We start from the raw sequence: 16,995 nt of genomic DNA, 5'->3' as shown, positions 1-16,995 counted from the left end.
ATGAGATGATAGACCATTGGAGAGCAGAAATTACAAGAAAGTGCAATCCTGGGGTGAAGGTAGGGAGAAAGGTGTGAACTAGCGTAGGAATATATGCCCCAAGGGTTTCTACTGACTATGGCAAGACCAGAGTATGGGTTTTCAATGGGCCACAAATTAAATGTCTGGGTCCAAAGTGGAGTGTGAGATCAGGCCATACACTCCTATATAAAGCCAATATCCCAGGTGGGTGTCACTTTCAGTGCATGAAAAATAAAATGATCTACCCCACAGAAGTAAGCTTGCATGACTAGTCTTGGTTCTGGGTAGAAAAGGAAAAAAAAAAAAAAAGAAAAAGAAAAAAGTCTTAAATGAGAACTTCTAATCAAAATTCCACATTTTCATATAAGTTTGGACTAGAATGGGAACAACTTTCATGCTCCTTGCACCCAAAAAGTAGTTAAAAAATCATCTTAGGTTGGTGATGTTTCGAGGTGCCTGAGGAAAAGAAATGGAAATCCTCTCTGTAGGAATACTTTAAACTAGTGCTTCTCAAATCTTCAAACTTGAGTATGCATAAGAGTCACTTGAGTATGCATAAGAGAATATGGTTAAAATAGATTCTTTGGGGCCACCCCCAGAGATTCTGACGCAGATGTTGCAGGGCCTGAAAATCTGCATTTCTAACATACTCACAGATGTTGCTAAAACTGCTGGTCCACTGAATAACACTGCTTCTAACACAGGTCTTAAAGAATCAGCACAGATAAAGTTTCAAGGAGTTAAGCTTATTAAAAATATGTTTTTAAAAATTCACCATGAGTAAGAGTAGGAAGAAACAGCAAAGTGTAGAATCAGACCCTTTACAAAGACTTTGGCTATAGGAATCATAATGTATCAAATACATCTACAGATTAATGTGGGTATTGAAAGTAGAAGGAATTAGATTATCAAAGTTGATCACGTAGTTTTAAAACAAGAAGTAAATAGAACTTTTACAAATAAAAAATGTAGTACTTGAAATTTAAAACTCAATGGATAGATTAAAACAAAAATTAGATCAGTTTTTTTCAACTTCAGCATTATTGGCCATTTTGGCCAGATAATTCTTTTTTGTGAAGCGTGCACTATGTATTATGAGATGTTTATCAGCATCTTTATTAACTACCAACTAGATGCAAATAGCAATTCCCAAGTCGTGACAACCAAAAATTCCTCCAAACATTGCCAAATGTACCCTGGTGGGCAAAGTTACCCCTGGTTAAGAACCATGAAATTAGACACAGCTGAAAAAAGAAAAAGTGAAATGGAAGAGAATTAGCCAGAATACAGCATAGAAAGAGATGAAGAAATGAAAAATATGAAAGAGGTTGTCAAAAACAGAGGATAAACTGAGAAGCTCTATCATGCATCTTTTCAGTTTATAGAAGGAAAAATTAGAGAAAATGTGAAAGACACAATCTTTGAAGAAATAACAGTTGGAAAATTTCCAGAATAGACATAATATGCCAATTACATGATTCACAGGCTTAATGAAATACGAAATATAGGCTAGAAACTTTTTAGTAAAAGTGCAAAAGATCAACAGTAAAGAGAAGGTATTAGAAGCAACTGGGAGAAGGAATTGGGGGAGACACATTACCTATAAAAGAATGTTAATTAAGCCAGAAGAGAAGGGGATAATATCTTTGAAGTACAGAAAGAAAATGTTAGCCTATGATTCTAATTCTATCAAAAGTATCTTTCAAGAATGAGACCAAAATAAGGACATTTTCAATTAAACTGTAGCTGAGAGAGCTACTGCCAGTTGATCATCACCAAAGAAATGTCTGAAAGGTTTCCTTCAGGAGGATATAGATCTTAGAAAGGAATGTCTGAGATGCAAGGAGAAATGGTGAGCAAAGACTATGCTAAGCTTTTGGGCAAATTTAAAAATCATTTTCCTAACAATCAATAAAAATAATGTCTACTTTATCAATGTTAAAACAAAAACAAGAGAGAACTAAATCTTGAACAATAATTGGGGTTAAAACCCTCTACAGTCTTTTACTGTTTGAAAGAAGAGTAAAGATACTCATTAAATTTAGACTTTGTTGAGTTAAATATGCATGCAATTTTTAAAAATATAAATAGAATAATTTTCAAACTGATAAAGAAAAATGAATAAAACAAAGCTAAACCAAACCAAAGCAAGAGAAATAAAACAAAATTCAACACTATTTGAAAGAAGGCATGAAATAATGAATATACAATGAAATAATGAAAAATGAAATAATGAAAAAATGAAATGAAACATATACAATGAAATAATGAAAAAATGTGGTAAGTAGGCAGAAGAAGACAGAAGTGAATCTATATAAGTAATCATAATCTGTGCAAATGTACTAAATTTTCTAGGGAAAAAAAGGTCACTACAACGTTATAAAAATTCAAATACTTGCTTTTTACAAAACACATACCTAAAACACAAAGATGTAGAAAAGTTGAAAGGAAAGGACTGGCAAAAAGATAGACCAGACCAATGTTAATAAAACTGTTTCAGCTGTATTATTATCAAAGAAAAATATATCTTATATATGCTAGAAATAAACTGGGTCACTAGATAGTGATAAAAGGTTCATAACACCAGATACTTGTTATACTTCTAAACGATCTGCCTCTAAATCAATAAAACAGAAATTGCTGGAACTACAAAATAAATGGACAAGTTTGTCATCATAGAGGAGATTTTAACACAACTTAGTGTTTGACAGATCAAGTAGTAAGGGGTAAAAATAAGAATATAGAAGACTTGAATATAAAACACTGCACCCTGATGGACCTAGAGGGTATTATGCTAAGTGAAATAAGTTAGACGGAAAAATCTGTATGATTTTACTGTTATGTGGAATCTAAAAAACAAAAAAATGAACAAACTAAGCGAAACAGAACCACAGATACAAAGAATAAGCTAGTGATTGCCAGAGGTGGGGATGGGAGGTTGAGGGGGTAACAGGGTTTGGGTAAAATAAGTGAAGGGGATTAAAAGTTTCATACTTCCAGTTATAAAATAAATAAGTCACTGGAATATAATATACAGTATAGGGAAAACAGTCAATAATATTATAATAACTTTGTATGACAAAGTTGACAGATAGCTACTAGACTTACCGTGATCAATTCATAATGTATATAAATGCCAAATCACTGTGTTGTACACCTGAAATTAATATAATATTGTATGTCAACTATACTTCAATTTAAAAAAAAAAAAGGAAAGAAGTCTCTATGTTGTGTCCAACAACTGGAGAATGCACATTCTTTTCAACTACACATGGAACATTTACAAAAATTAATAATGCTCTAGTTCATGAAGCAAGTTTAAATTAATTCCAAAGAATCAGTATCTGAAAATGAAGTTAGAAATCAATAACAAATGGATACCTAACAAAACTCTGAAATTTATAAAATTGAAACACACACACTCGTACATATTTACGTAACCCATGGAAAAGGAAACCATTAAATAAATTAAAAAGGACTTAAAAATAAATTGTAACATAAATACTACTTATCAAAATTTATGACATAATTGAAGGAGTACTTAGAGGGAAATGAATAGCTAAATGCTCAGTTTTTGAACAGAAAAAAATAAAAGTATGAGCTAAGCAATCAACTAGTAAGCTAAAATAATAATACAATGAATTCAAAGCAAGAAGGAGGAAAGAATAAAAATAAGGGCAGGATATACTCAATATTTTGTAATAACCTATAAGGGAAAATAATCTGAAAAAGAATATTATATATATATGTGTATTTATAACTGAATCACTTTGCTGTACACCTAAAACTACCACAACATTGTAAATCAACTATACTTCAATAAAAACAATAATGGCAGGAATTAATGAATTAGACAACGAGATACAATAGAGAGAATCTCTATTGTACCATTAAAAAAGACTAATGAAATTGACAAATATCTGGCAAGCCTAATCAAGAAAAGAAAAGGAAATAATTTTAGGAATAAAAATAGAAAAAATAATCACAGATGCTGCAAAGATCAAAAACTAATAAGAAAATGTTATGATCAATTTTAATCCAACAAATATGAAAATGGAGGTAAAACTGACAAATTTCTAAAAAAATTAAAATTACTTAAATGGACTCAGAAAGAAATAGAACTTTTGAATGATCAATTCAGATCTGAATTTCAATTTGAATTTTAATTATATCTAAATTTATCTGTGGACTCAATGTAATTCTAAGAATAAATCAAAAGATTTTCATAGACACTGACAAGCTAATTATAAAATTCACATGGAAGAGCAAAGAGCCAAGAACAACCTAGGTGATGTTCAAAGTTCAGGCTATTAAGACAGAGTAGATTAACTCAGCACACATGGAATGGAACAGAAAAAAAACTCAGACTGACACCCATGCATGCATAGAAACCTGACATGTGATTAAGATGGTGTTGCACATCAGATAATAAAGTATGAATTAGTCAATATATTATGCTAGGATAATTTTTTTTCATGTGAAAAGAAAAGAAAGAAAAAAAATCCTGTTTTATACACACAACAAATTCTAGTTAAAGACCTAACTGTGAAATGCAGACTTTAAAACTTTTAGAGGAAAATGTAATACGTATTTATTACTACCTTGGGATTTCTTTAAAAAGACATAAAAATGCTAACCACTAAAGAAAATTTTTATAAATTAAATTACATTACAAATTTCATTAAAATACAGCATAAGGAAACAAAACAAAATGATATATTCTCTAGGGATACAAGCTCATGTGGTAAAATAAAGCAAGCACAGGGAAGATTAAAACAAAGTTCAAGACAGCAGTGCCTTCTAGGAGGTAGGGGTGAGTAATTAGGAAAGGAGATACAGGGGACTTTAAAGAAAGTGGAAATGTCCTATTTTTTAAGATACGTGGTGGATATGTGACATTCAAATTTTTTCTTTAAACTCTACATATTCATGATATACATCCTTTTTATGCTACATTTCATAGAATGTTTTCAAACATTCAGTATAGGAATACCACTAGAATAAAGTGAATAATTTGACCATTTAGTTTTGGTTATTACTGGATTATTTCAACTTTCCTTATGATTCAAAAGAGGACACAATATTATTTTGCTTTGATAGTTCCTAGTCTGCATATATTCCTAACTCCTTGAAAAAAGCTAATTTCCATTCATCACCAAGTAGTTTTATGATGGTAAACCCCAATGTGGATTACATTTGTTGCAGTGAACCTGAAAGTATCACTATATGGTAACCAAATGTTTCATTTTCCGCAAGAGTTCTAGTTTATGTCTAACTGGCATAATTATTGATAGCACTCCATTTCACTCTCAAAAGTGTCCCAATGTGGATAAAAATTATATAACCAGTCCTCCTAAAACTATCTATTTATGAAGCTATTATAATTTAACATGAATTAGATTTTCTCTGTCCACAGACTAAGGAGAAAACTACGATCCCATTGACTCTCTTATATGCATGAAACTGTTCCTAAAGCAAACTGCCATTATTATGTGTTATTCATGCTAATAAATTACCAGTAAATCAGAAATCACTATGTCTGTACATGTTATTTATTCAACTGGGTAAAAAAGGATAGATAATTTCACCTGAGATATACAGAAAATAGACAGAAGTGCCTTTTGTTTGAACTATTTTTGTGCTTGTAGATTATATGAACCTAAAGATAAAATGAGTCCTTTATAAAACATCTCTTTTTAAAAATGTCTTACAGTTGCATTTATTAAATTTACACTGAAGAGGAAGAGTGTGAGGAGGAGCTGTGCTGGACTAAAAACTGACCCAATTACCCCTTTGTAGTCATAGCAATAATGACAAGAGGACTGTTTAAAACAAAAACCTTCAGATTGGCAAGACTTTGAATATTGACATTTCTAGTACTTCTTTCATTTAATAATACTTTTTAATTCTGAAGAAAATTGGAAACTTGAAAAAAATCACATTTAAATTCTATGATGAAGGCAATGAAACAATGAAAACTGTTCCGAAATAAAATTACATCATAATGTAAACACTGTATTTAAGCTGCACTTAAAAAAAATGAATGCGACATCCAACAAAAGCAAACAATAAAAGAGAGATGGGAGAAAGTGATCACTGGAAAGTGATGATGAACTGAACACATTCATTTTCCCCTCCTCTCCCAAATCCTATCTGATGAAATGGTAGAATCTATACCTATGTATAAATCTGTATATCTGTATCTATATCTGCATCTGCATATCTATCTGACATCTATATCTGTCTATCTATCTGTCTATCATCAATCTATCCATCTGTGTCCTTCATATCTACATCTATATATATTTCTATATTCATATTTCTATCTCTATATATTTATACACACATATATGTATATGACTAAAACCACAAATGCATTGGAAAACATATAGAATATATTTTTTAATAGATCTTTACTGGAGTATAATTGCTTCACAATACTGTGTTAGTTTCTGTTGTACAACAAAGTGCATCAGTCATATGCATACACATGTCCCCATATACCCTCCCTCTTGAGCCTCCCACCCACCCTCCCTATCCCACCCCTCTAGGTCGTTGCAAAGCACCGAGCTCATCTCCTTGTGCTATGCTGCTGCTTCCCACTAGCTAACTATTTTACATTTGATAGTGTATATATGTCGATGCTACTCTCACTTCACCCCAGCTTCCCCCTCCCCACCCTGTGCCCTCAAGTCCATTCTCTATTTCTATGTCTTTTTCCTGCCCTGCCACTAAGTATTCAGTACCCTTTTTTTTTTTTAATTCCATATATATGCGTTAGCATACGGTATTTGTTTTTCTCTTTCTGACTTACTTCACTCTGTATGACAGACTCTAGGTCCATCCACCTCGCTACAAATAACTCAATTTTATTTCTTTTTATGGCTGGGTAATATTCCATTGTATATATGTGCCTCATCTTCTTTATCTGTTCATCTGTTGATGGACATTTACATTGCTTCCATGTCCTGGCTATTGTAAATGGTGCTGGAATGAACACTGTGATACATGTTTCTTCTTTTTTTTTTTTTATGATTAATCGATTATTTATTTGATATGACTCATATGCTAATTTTTAAAATATCTTTATTGGAGTATAATTGCTTTACAGTGTTGTGTTAGTTTCTGCTGTATAACAAAGTGAATCAGCTATATGTATACATATATCCCCATATCCCCTCCCTCTTGCATCTCCCTTTCACTCTCCCTATCCCACCCCTGTAGGTGGTCACAAAGCACAGAGCTGATCTCCCTATGCGATGCAGCTGCTTCGCACTAGCCATCTATTTTACATTTGGTAGTGTATATATGTCAATGTTACTCTCTCACTTCGTCACAGCTTACCCTTCCCCCTCCCCGTGATCTCAAGTCCATTCTCTATGTCTACATCTTTATTCCTGCCCTGCCACAAGTTCATCTACCATTTTTTTTTTAAGATTCCATATATATGCGTTAGCATACGGTATTTGTTTTTCTCTTTCTGACTTACTTCACTCTGTATGACAGACTCTAGGTCCATCCACCTCACTACAAATAACTCAATTTCATTTCTTTTCATGGCCGAGTAATATTCCATTGTATATATGTGCCACATCTTCTTTATCCATTCATGTCAATGGACATTTAGTTTGCTTCCATGTCCTGGTTATTGTATACAGTGCTGCAATGAACATTGAGTACATGTCTCTTTTTGAATTATGGTTTTCTCAGGCTATTTGGGGTCTTTTGTGTTTCCATACGAATTGTAAAAATTTTGTTCTAATTCTGTGAAGAATGTCATTGGTAGTTTGATAGGGATTGCCTTGAATCTGTAGATTGCTTTGGGTAGTATAGTCATTTTCACAATACTGGTTCTTCCAGTACAAGAACATGGTATATTTCTCCATCTAGTATAGTCATTTTCACAATACTGGTTCTTCCAGTACAAGAACATGGTATATTTCTCCATCTGTTTATGTCATCTTTGATTTCTTTCATCATTGTCTTACAGTTTTCTGAGTACAAGTCTTTCGCCTCCTTAGGCAGGTTTATTCCTAGGTATTTTATTCTTTTTGTTGCGATGGTGAATGGGATTGTTTCCTTACTTTCTCTTTCTGATTTTTTGTTGGTGGTGTATAGGAATGCCAGATGTTTCTGTGCATTAATTTTGTATCCTGCAACCTTACCAAATTCATTGATTAGTTCTAGTAGCTTTCTGGTGGCATCTTTAGGATTTTCTATGTATAGTATCATGTCATCTGCAAACAGTGACAGTTTTACTTCTTCTTTTCCAATTTGTATTCCTTTATTTCTTTTTCTTCTCTGATTGCCGTGGCTAGGACTTCCAAAACTATGTTGAATAAGAGTGGCGAGAGTGGACATCCTTGTCTTGTTCCTGATCTTAGTGGAAATGCTTTCAATTTTTCACCGTTGAGTATGATGTTTGCTGTGGGTTTGTCATATATGGCCTTTGTTATGTTGAGGTAGGTTCCCTCTCTGCCCATTTTCTGGAGAGTTTTTATCATAAATGAATGTTGAATTTTGTCAAAAGCTTTTTTGGCATCTATTGAGCTGATCATATGTTCTTTATTCCTTAATTTGTTAATATGGTTTATCACATCAATTGATTTGCATATACTGAAGAATCCTTGCATCTCTGGGATAAACCCCACTTGATCATGGTGTATGATCCTTTTAATATGTTGTTAGATTCTGTTTGCTTGTATTTTGTTCAGGATTTTTGCATCTATGTTCATCAGTGATATTGGTCTATAATTTCCTTTCTTTGTGATATCTTTTTGTAGCTTTGGTATCAGGGTGATGGTGGCTTACAATCAAGATTACTCTACCCAGCAAGGATCTCATTCAGATCTAACAGAGAAATCAAAAGCTTTTCAGACAAGCAAAAGATAAGAGAATTCAGCACCACCAAACCAGCTTTACAACAAATGCTAAAGAAACTTCTCTAGGCAGGAAACACAAGAGAAGAAAAAGATCCACAAAAACAAACCCAAAACAATTAAGAAAAGGGTAATAGGAACATACATGTCGATAACAACCTTGAATGTGAATGGATTAAATGACACAACCAAAAGACACAGACTGGCTGAATGGATACAAAAATAAGACTCGTATATATGCTGTCTACAAGAGAAACTCTTCAGACCTAGGGACACATACAGACTGAAGGTGAATTGATGGAAAAAGATATTCCATGCAAATGGAAATCAAAAGAAAGCTGGAATAGCAATACTCATATCAGATAAAATAGACTTTAAACTAAAGACTGTTACAAGAGATAAGGAAGGGCACTACATAATGATCAAGGGATCAATCCAAGAAGAAGATATAACAATTATAAATGTTTGTGCACCCAACATAGGAGCACCTCAATACATAAGGCAAACGTTAACAACAATGAAAGGGGAAATCAACAGTAACACAATAATAGTAGGGGACTTTAACATCCCACTTACACCAATGGATAGATCATCCAAACAGAAAATAAATAAGGAAACACAGTCTTTAAATGACACAATAGACCAGATAGATTTAATTGATATTTATAGGACATGCCACCAGAAAGTGGGACAATACACTTTCTGCTCAAGTGCACATGGAACATTCTCCAGGATAGATTACATCTTGGGTCACAAATCAAGCCTTGGAAAATTTAAGAAAATTGAAATCGTATCAAGCATCCTTTCTGACCACAACACTATGAGATTTGAAATCAATTACAGGAAAAAAAACTGTAAAAATCACAAATACATGGAGGCTAAACAGTGTGCTACTAAATAACCAAGAGATCACTGAAGAAATCAAAGTAGAAATAAAAAAATACATAGAAACAAATGACAATGAAAACACGATGACCCAAAACCTATGGGATGCAACAAAAGCAGTTCTAAGAGGGAAGTTTATAGCAATTCAATCTCACCTCAAGAAACAAGAAAAATCTCAAATAAACAATCTAAACTTACACCTAAAGCAACTAGAGAAAGAATTAAAAAACCCAAAGTCAGCAGAAGGAAAGAAATCATAAAAATCAGAGCAGAAATTAATGAAAGAGAAATGAAGAAAACAATAGCAAAGATCCGTAAAACTAAAAGCTGGTTCTTTGAGAAGATAAACAAAATTGATAAACCCTTAGCCAGACTCATCAAGAAAAAAAGGGAGAGGATGCAAATCAATAAAATTAGAAATGAGTAAGGCCAGACACTATCAAAGTAAGGCCAGACACTACCAAACTCTTAGAGGAAAACATAGGCAGAACACTCTATGACATAAATCACAGCAAGATCTTTTTTGACCCAGCTCCTAGAGAAATGGAAATAAAAACAAAAATAAACAAATGGGACCTAATGAAACTTAAAAGTTTTTGCACAGCAAAGGAAACCATAAACAAGACCAAAAGACAACCCTCAGAATGGGAGAAAATATTTGCAAATGAAGCAACTGACAAAGGATTAATCTCCAAGATTTACAAGCAGCTCATGCAGCTCAATAACAAAAAAACAAACAACCCAATCCAAAAATGGGCAGAAGACCTAAGTAGACATTTCTCCAAAGAAGATATACAGATTGCCAACAAACACATGAAAGAATGCTCAACATCATTAATCATTAGAGAAATGCAAATCAAAACTACAATGAGATATCATCTCACACCAGTCAGAATGGCCATCATCAAAAAATCTAGAAACAATAAATGCTGGAGAGGGTGTGGAGAAAAGGGAACCTTCTTGCACTGGGAAGTTGGTGGGAATGTAAATTGATACAGCCACTATGGAGAACAGTATGGAGGTTCCTTAAAAAACTAAAAATAGAACTACCATACCACCCAGCAATCCCACTACTGGGCATATACCCTGAGAAAACCATAATTCAAAAAGAGTCATGTATGACAATGTTCATTGCAGCTCTATTTACAATATCCAGGACATGGAAGCAACCTAAGTGTCCATCAACAGATGAACGGATAAAGAAGATGTGGCACATATATACAAAGGAATATTACTCAGCCATAAAAAGAAACGAAATGGAGGTATTTGTAGTGAGGTGGATGGAGTTAGAGTCTGTCATCCAGAGTGAAGTAAGTCAGAAAGAGAAAAACAAATACAGTATGCTAACACATATATATGGAATCTAAGGAAAAAAAAAAAAAAGGTCATGAAGAACCTAGTGGCAAGACGGGAATAAAGACACAGACCTACTAGAGAATGGACTTGAGGATATGGGGAGGGGGAAGGGTAAGATGTGACAAAGAGAGAGTGGCATGGACATATATACACTACCAAACATAAAATAGATAGCTAGTGGGAAGCAACTGCATAGCACAGGGAGATCAGCTCGGTGCTTTGTGACCACCTAGAGGTGTGGGATAGGGAGGGTGGGAGGGAGGGAGACGCAAGAGGGAAGAGATATGGGAACATATCTATATGTATAACTGATTCACTTTGTTATAAAGCAGAAAGTAACACACGATTGTAAAGCAATTATACTCCAATAAAGATGTTAAAAAAAAAAATGAAAGAAATGGAAAAGGAGAAATCACAACTGACACCACAGAAATACAAAGGATTATAAAAGACTACTACAAATAACTATATGCCAATAAAGTGGACAACCACGAAGAAATGGACAAATTCTTGGAAAGGTACAATTTTCCCAGACTGAACCAGGAAGAATTAGAAAATATAAACAGACCTATCACAAGTAATGAAATTGAAACTGTAATTAAAATCTTCCAACAAACAAAAGTCCAGGACCAGATGGCTTCACAGGTGAATTCTATCAAACATTTAGAGAATAGCTAACACTGATCCTTCTCAAACTCTACCAAAAAATTGCAGAGGGAGGAACACTCCCAAATTCATTCTAGAACATATTTAAAAGTGAAGCATTTCTGAAAGTCAGGAAGCAGATGAGATCAGATATTAAGTGAAACCAAACACAGAGGATACAAAAGTTAATAATACATTTAATAGAAGACAACTTGTGAACGTTAGAGTAATCTCAAGGGGCTCCTAACCCAAATAGACAGGTATGAACAACTGCAACTGCCACACTTGCACAATGATGGTAAAAACAGGATGTTACTATGATTCAAACATATTGGACATGCAGCTATATTTTCCTTCCTCTCAGTCCTCCTGCAAGTATTCACCAGTGACTTCAATTCCTTCACTTTTCTATACCTGAGAAACTGAAGTTGAATGTACCCTCATTTGGGGACCATGTCCTGGCTTAACCCTTTCCTCTTATATCAACAAATAAGACAATGAATGTGAAGGTGCTTTATTAACTATGACATACAATGAAAATGTTACTTTTGTTATCTTCTACCACCACCTCTCTCACCACTGCCGCCACCACCACACCACCACCACGACTACCATCACCACCAACATTACCACCACCATGAGTACCATCACCACCATCATCACCTATCCCTTATTTTTCAACCAACCAGGTCTACCTGGATTCTGTCTCTGTTTCCTTTAAACCGTGACTGATTCTGACCTCTGGACACTCCTTGGCCTTGACCTAGAATCAAAGATTCTCAGATACGAAAGAAACTCATACTAACCACCCCCTTCTTGAGTCTCCCTGTACTTCCCCATTGAGTCCAGTGTAGTGACAAAGAGCTAATTACTTCTCAATGTATCTACTTCATCACTGGACATCTATAATGATCAGAAAATGCTTCTTTGAAGCTTGAAGACACCACTTATAAGTATCAAACCCCCTTTATTTTATTTATTACCATGAGATTAATAAGATTGAGAAGGTAAAGCAGGGCCAGAGTTGGTCCAACAGGAAGGGAAGAAAGGAGAATCTAGTGATCTGGTAACTACCTGGCCATAGTCTTATTTGGAGGAAGTAAAATAAATTTTAAATGTTTTCTGGAATTCAGCCATGAATTAAATCTCCTTGAAAACTCTAAGCATTATAGCAGTTGGAAATCATATAGGTATGGAACCATCTGATGAGAGGGAATGAAATTCCAGCATCCAAGAGACTGATTATTTTAAGAAGAATATTGATGAATACTTTTATAATCTCCATTCAGAAGCCAGTATTAATTTGTTCGATTGGGATTATTTTTTTAAAAAGAACTTACTGATAACATGATTTTATTTATTACTTTTAAAGTAAATTTATTTATTTATTTATTTTTGGCTGCTTTGGGTCTTCATTGATGCGTGTGGGCTTTCTCTAGTTGCAGCAAGCAGGAGCTACTCTTTGTTGCAGTGCACGGGCTTCTCATTGCGGTAGCTTCTCTTGTTGCAGAGCACAGGCTCTAGGTGCGTGGGCTTCAGTAGTTGTGGCTTGCAGGCTCTAGAGCACAGGCTCAGCAGTTGTGGTGCACGGGCTTAGTTGTTCCAGGGCATGTGGGCTCTTCCTGGACCAGGGCTCAAACCCATGTCCCTTGAATTGGCAGGAGGATTCTTAACCACTGCGCCATCAGGGAAAGCCCTCGACTGGGATTATTTTTTAAACTTTCAAATGTATCACTCTCTTTGTGACAAGCCTCCTGTTTCTCCCATGACCACATATCTTATAAAGCTTAAAAGCTTTTTATGTAGGAAGCAGTTATTCCTTCTGTTTTTACACCATCAATGTTAATAAAATCATTCCAATTACTTTATTAAAGAGTCTCTCTTTGCCAATGATAATACATTGAGATTGTGTTCTTCCCATTTTTTGTTTCATGGGTGGGTTTTGGGGGAGTTCATGAACCTTCTGATATTACAGGCTGAATTTTGTCTGTAAGTGTAATTCTCTCCATAGCTTTCATTCAGTTCTTAAAGAGTTTATGTCTCCAAAATGTTAAGAATCACTGGTTTAGTGGGTGAATGTGTAGTGTGAATCTTTAAAGTTGAAAATCTCCTATATGTTCCTATTATAAATTCATCATGTATTCACATGATCTTTTTTTTTTTAAAAAGATTCAATTGTTTTTGGACCATTAGAAATCATTTGCCATCTTCTTTATTATGGAGATCATATACATTTAAGTACATTTTCAGTGTATCAAGAGACACTCTTTCTGATTTACCTAAATAACTTTTTTTTTTTTTTTTACAGAGAAAGTATACGGTATTGCTAAAAGAGTCCTGAATAGAATCAGAAGGTTCTGCTCTGAGCCCAGTTTTCACTTCGACTGGCTTATATGACCTTGAGCAAAGTCACCTTAGCTCTTGAGGCTTTTCTTCTCTCATGTGGAAAATGCGTGAATGAAAAGAGTGGATTGGAGTCCAGTACATGATATGCATTCATGTGGAGACTTCACTCAGGATCTCTGGTGTGGGGCTGAGGCTTTCCAGAGAGGGAAGGTCAATCCATTCTCTCTGTCATCAGGTGCTTATTTTACTGACTGTTATCCAAATGCTATTATCCTATCATTGTCCAATTCGTAGGGCCAGCTGTGCCTCTATCTTTCTCTTTCAACAGTAAGTTGAAGTAACATGATTCATTATTATCATTTTCCTTAAACTCAGGCAGTTGCTGGAGAAATTTGATGTCTCACTTGTCTAAAAATTTTCCAAAGTATCTGTGACTTTGGGATTGAGACAAAGATGGACATAATAGTACATCTGGAACACTATAGCATAAACTACCCATAAAGTTCTAATGCACCATTGTTATTGTGTATTTAACCATTGTTCAACTAGTTTGTGTCATCTTCACTTTCTTAATCACATTTAAACTATCAGGTTTAAAATACAGAATTTCTTATTTTTCACATTTTAAAGTTCCTATAGTGATCTCACATAATTTTTTAATGAGAGAGTCAACATGTTATTGTACCAAATATAAGGTCTGTTCTAATCTGGCTCTATCCTTTGCTGGCTTTGAACACTGGCCAGTTGGTGATTAAGAAGAACCATGCATGACTCAAAAGAGTGACAGGCTGGTTTCCTCTCTCCCACTTAGAAAACAAGAAATTGGCTCTTTGCCTTGTCAGCTCTCTTGCTTTAGACAGGCATCTCATTGTTCTTTGATTGTTTGATTGCCACCTGCCTCAGCTCTCCTGGAGACCTGTGACTTTCTACATTTTACAGTCATCATAGCATATATCAGTACACATTAAACACTTTGGAATTAAAAAAAAAAATACTTTCAAAGACCAATGTCCAGGAATAGGAAACTGACTGAAAAATCTTAAATAACCACAGGTCATCATTCTGGGTGATTACAGTGGTATTTGCATTTTCGGCTTAAGTGAAGCTACACACCTTGCTGGTCACTAAATATCATGAGAGCAAAAGCTATTAATGTCACAGAAAAATGTCATGAATTATATTAAAAGGTTTGGACTATTTTCCAAGGTAAAATATGAGTGGCCAGTGGTTACATATTCACGTGTTATAAAAAGGGATCATCTGTAGGCAGGCTAAAGGGTTTTTGTTGTAAAAATGTCTATTTTAGTTTTTCTTTTTAACATGTGAATATAGAAGACTTATTTCTTGATATTTACTTGGAATTTTGTACCCAGTATTTATATAGTGTATGAAGAATTTATTAAACCAGAAGATAAATAAAGGAAATTGAGAGATTGTGTTCAAAACTCATATCTGGGTCTCGTTTATTTGACAAAAATACTTTCTAAACAAGATCCACATAATACTCTTGAATCTCTTAAATGTGTATAAGGCTACACGATGTTCAAGGTGCTTCTGCACAATTAATTTCAATTGATCCTTGCTTCATATTTTCCCTCAATTAATATGCAATTAAACCAAGACAGAGTTTAAAGGACTAATACATGACAGACATGACTAATAATGTAATAATAATAATGACCTACGTTACTGAGCAATTGCTATATTTCAGGCATTATGATGAGGACTTTACATCTAATGTCTCATTTAATCCTCACATTAACCCTAGGAGGTAAGCATAATATTATTATTACTCTTAATCTCATTTTACAGGGTTTAGCTAATAGATGTCAGAGTGATTTTAACCCAGGCAGTCTCATTCTAGAACCCTCATATACTTTTAATCATGATGCTGTACAGAATATATTTACTAAGATTTTTCCCCTTTCTTTTCTTCTTTCACCTTACTACCATTTTCCCTCCTCTTGCCACTAATGTTGAGGAAAAAAAAAAAGACCAAAAATGTAACCCCATTGTTAGGCTTTGGAGTAGGGATTCATGTTTTCCTCCATTAGCAGAATTAACTGGAATGGGGTACAGGGTGAGAAAACTCTTCCAACAACTTACAAGATCCAAGGCGGCTGCCAAGATCGATGCATCAGGAATTGTCCCTGGCTCACAGCAGTTTAACAGAAATTGAAAGCGCTTCATGCCTTGTCGGATTGCTCCAAGATTCACCACGTTTTTGCTTTTTCCGCCATCTTGGTTGGAAGACAGATGGTCATCAAAACTGTGGCAACCTGTAGCGGTTTTCCCATGTTGGAGGAATGAAGGAGAGAGAGTGTAATGGTTGTAGATTTAAAAAGAGCTTTGAAGTTTCAACAATGCATTTTCTGTAGTGTTGGCCTAAGAACATTTTCCTGAACTACACTTCCCTCCTCTCTATCTAATGCTTGATTTGGACACCTTGACTTTTAGGAATCTGATGACACATAGCATATGTAAATAAGGGGTCTTATATAACTATTTTAATATAGGGTCTGATTCACAGAGAACAGACTTGTGGTTGCCAAGGGGGAGGGGTGGGTGAGGGAGGGATGGATTGGGAGTTAGGGATTAGCAGATGCAAACTATTATATATAGAATGGATAAACAACAAGGTCCTACTGTATAGCACAAGGAACTATATTCAATATCCTGTGATAAACCATAATGGAAAAGAATGTGAAAAACAATGTATATATATATATATATATATGTATAACTGAATCACTTTGCTGTATAGCAGAAATTAACACAACATTGTAAATCAACTATGCATCAATAAAATAAATTTTAAAAATTAAAAATTAAAAAAATAGATAAATATAGGGTCTGATCATTT

General features: G+C 34.3%; 1 protein-coding gene across 3 annotated transcripts in view; it reads right to left on the bottom strand.

Moving 5' to 3' along the window:
• The window catches only part of UNC80 (unc-80 homolog, NALCN channel complex subunit), a 236,575-nt gene that overhangs the window by 137,511 nt on the left and 82,069 nt on the right, over positions 1–16,995 (bottom strand). For all 3 annotated transcript variants that reach the window (XM_061204567.1, XM_061204557.1, XM_061204576.1), the window contains exon 22: positions 16,239–16,411. In XM_061204567.1, coding sequence (XP_061060550.1) covers positions 16,239–16,411 — 173 coding nt within the window. The remainder of the gene's footprint in view (positions 1–16,238; positions 16,412–16,995) is intronic.

Source organism: Eubalaena glacialis, chromosome 1 (assembly GCF_028564815.1).
Source record: "Eubalaena glacialis isolate mEubGla1 chromosome 1, mEubGla1.1.hap2.+ XY, whole genome shotgun sequence".
In the NCBI taxonomy this organism is placed as follows: domain Eukaryota; kingdom Metazoa; phylum Chordata; class Mammalia; order Artiodactyla; family Balaenidae; genus Eubalaena; species Eubalaena glacialis.
This window is presented reverse-complemented; position numbering and strand designations above follow the sequence as displayed.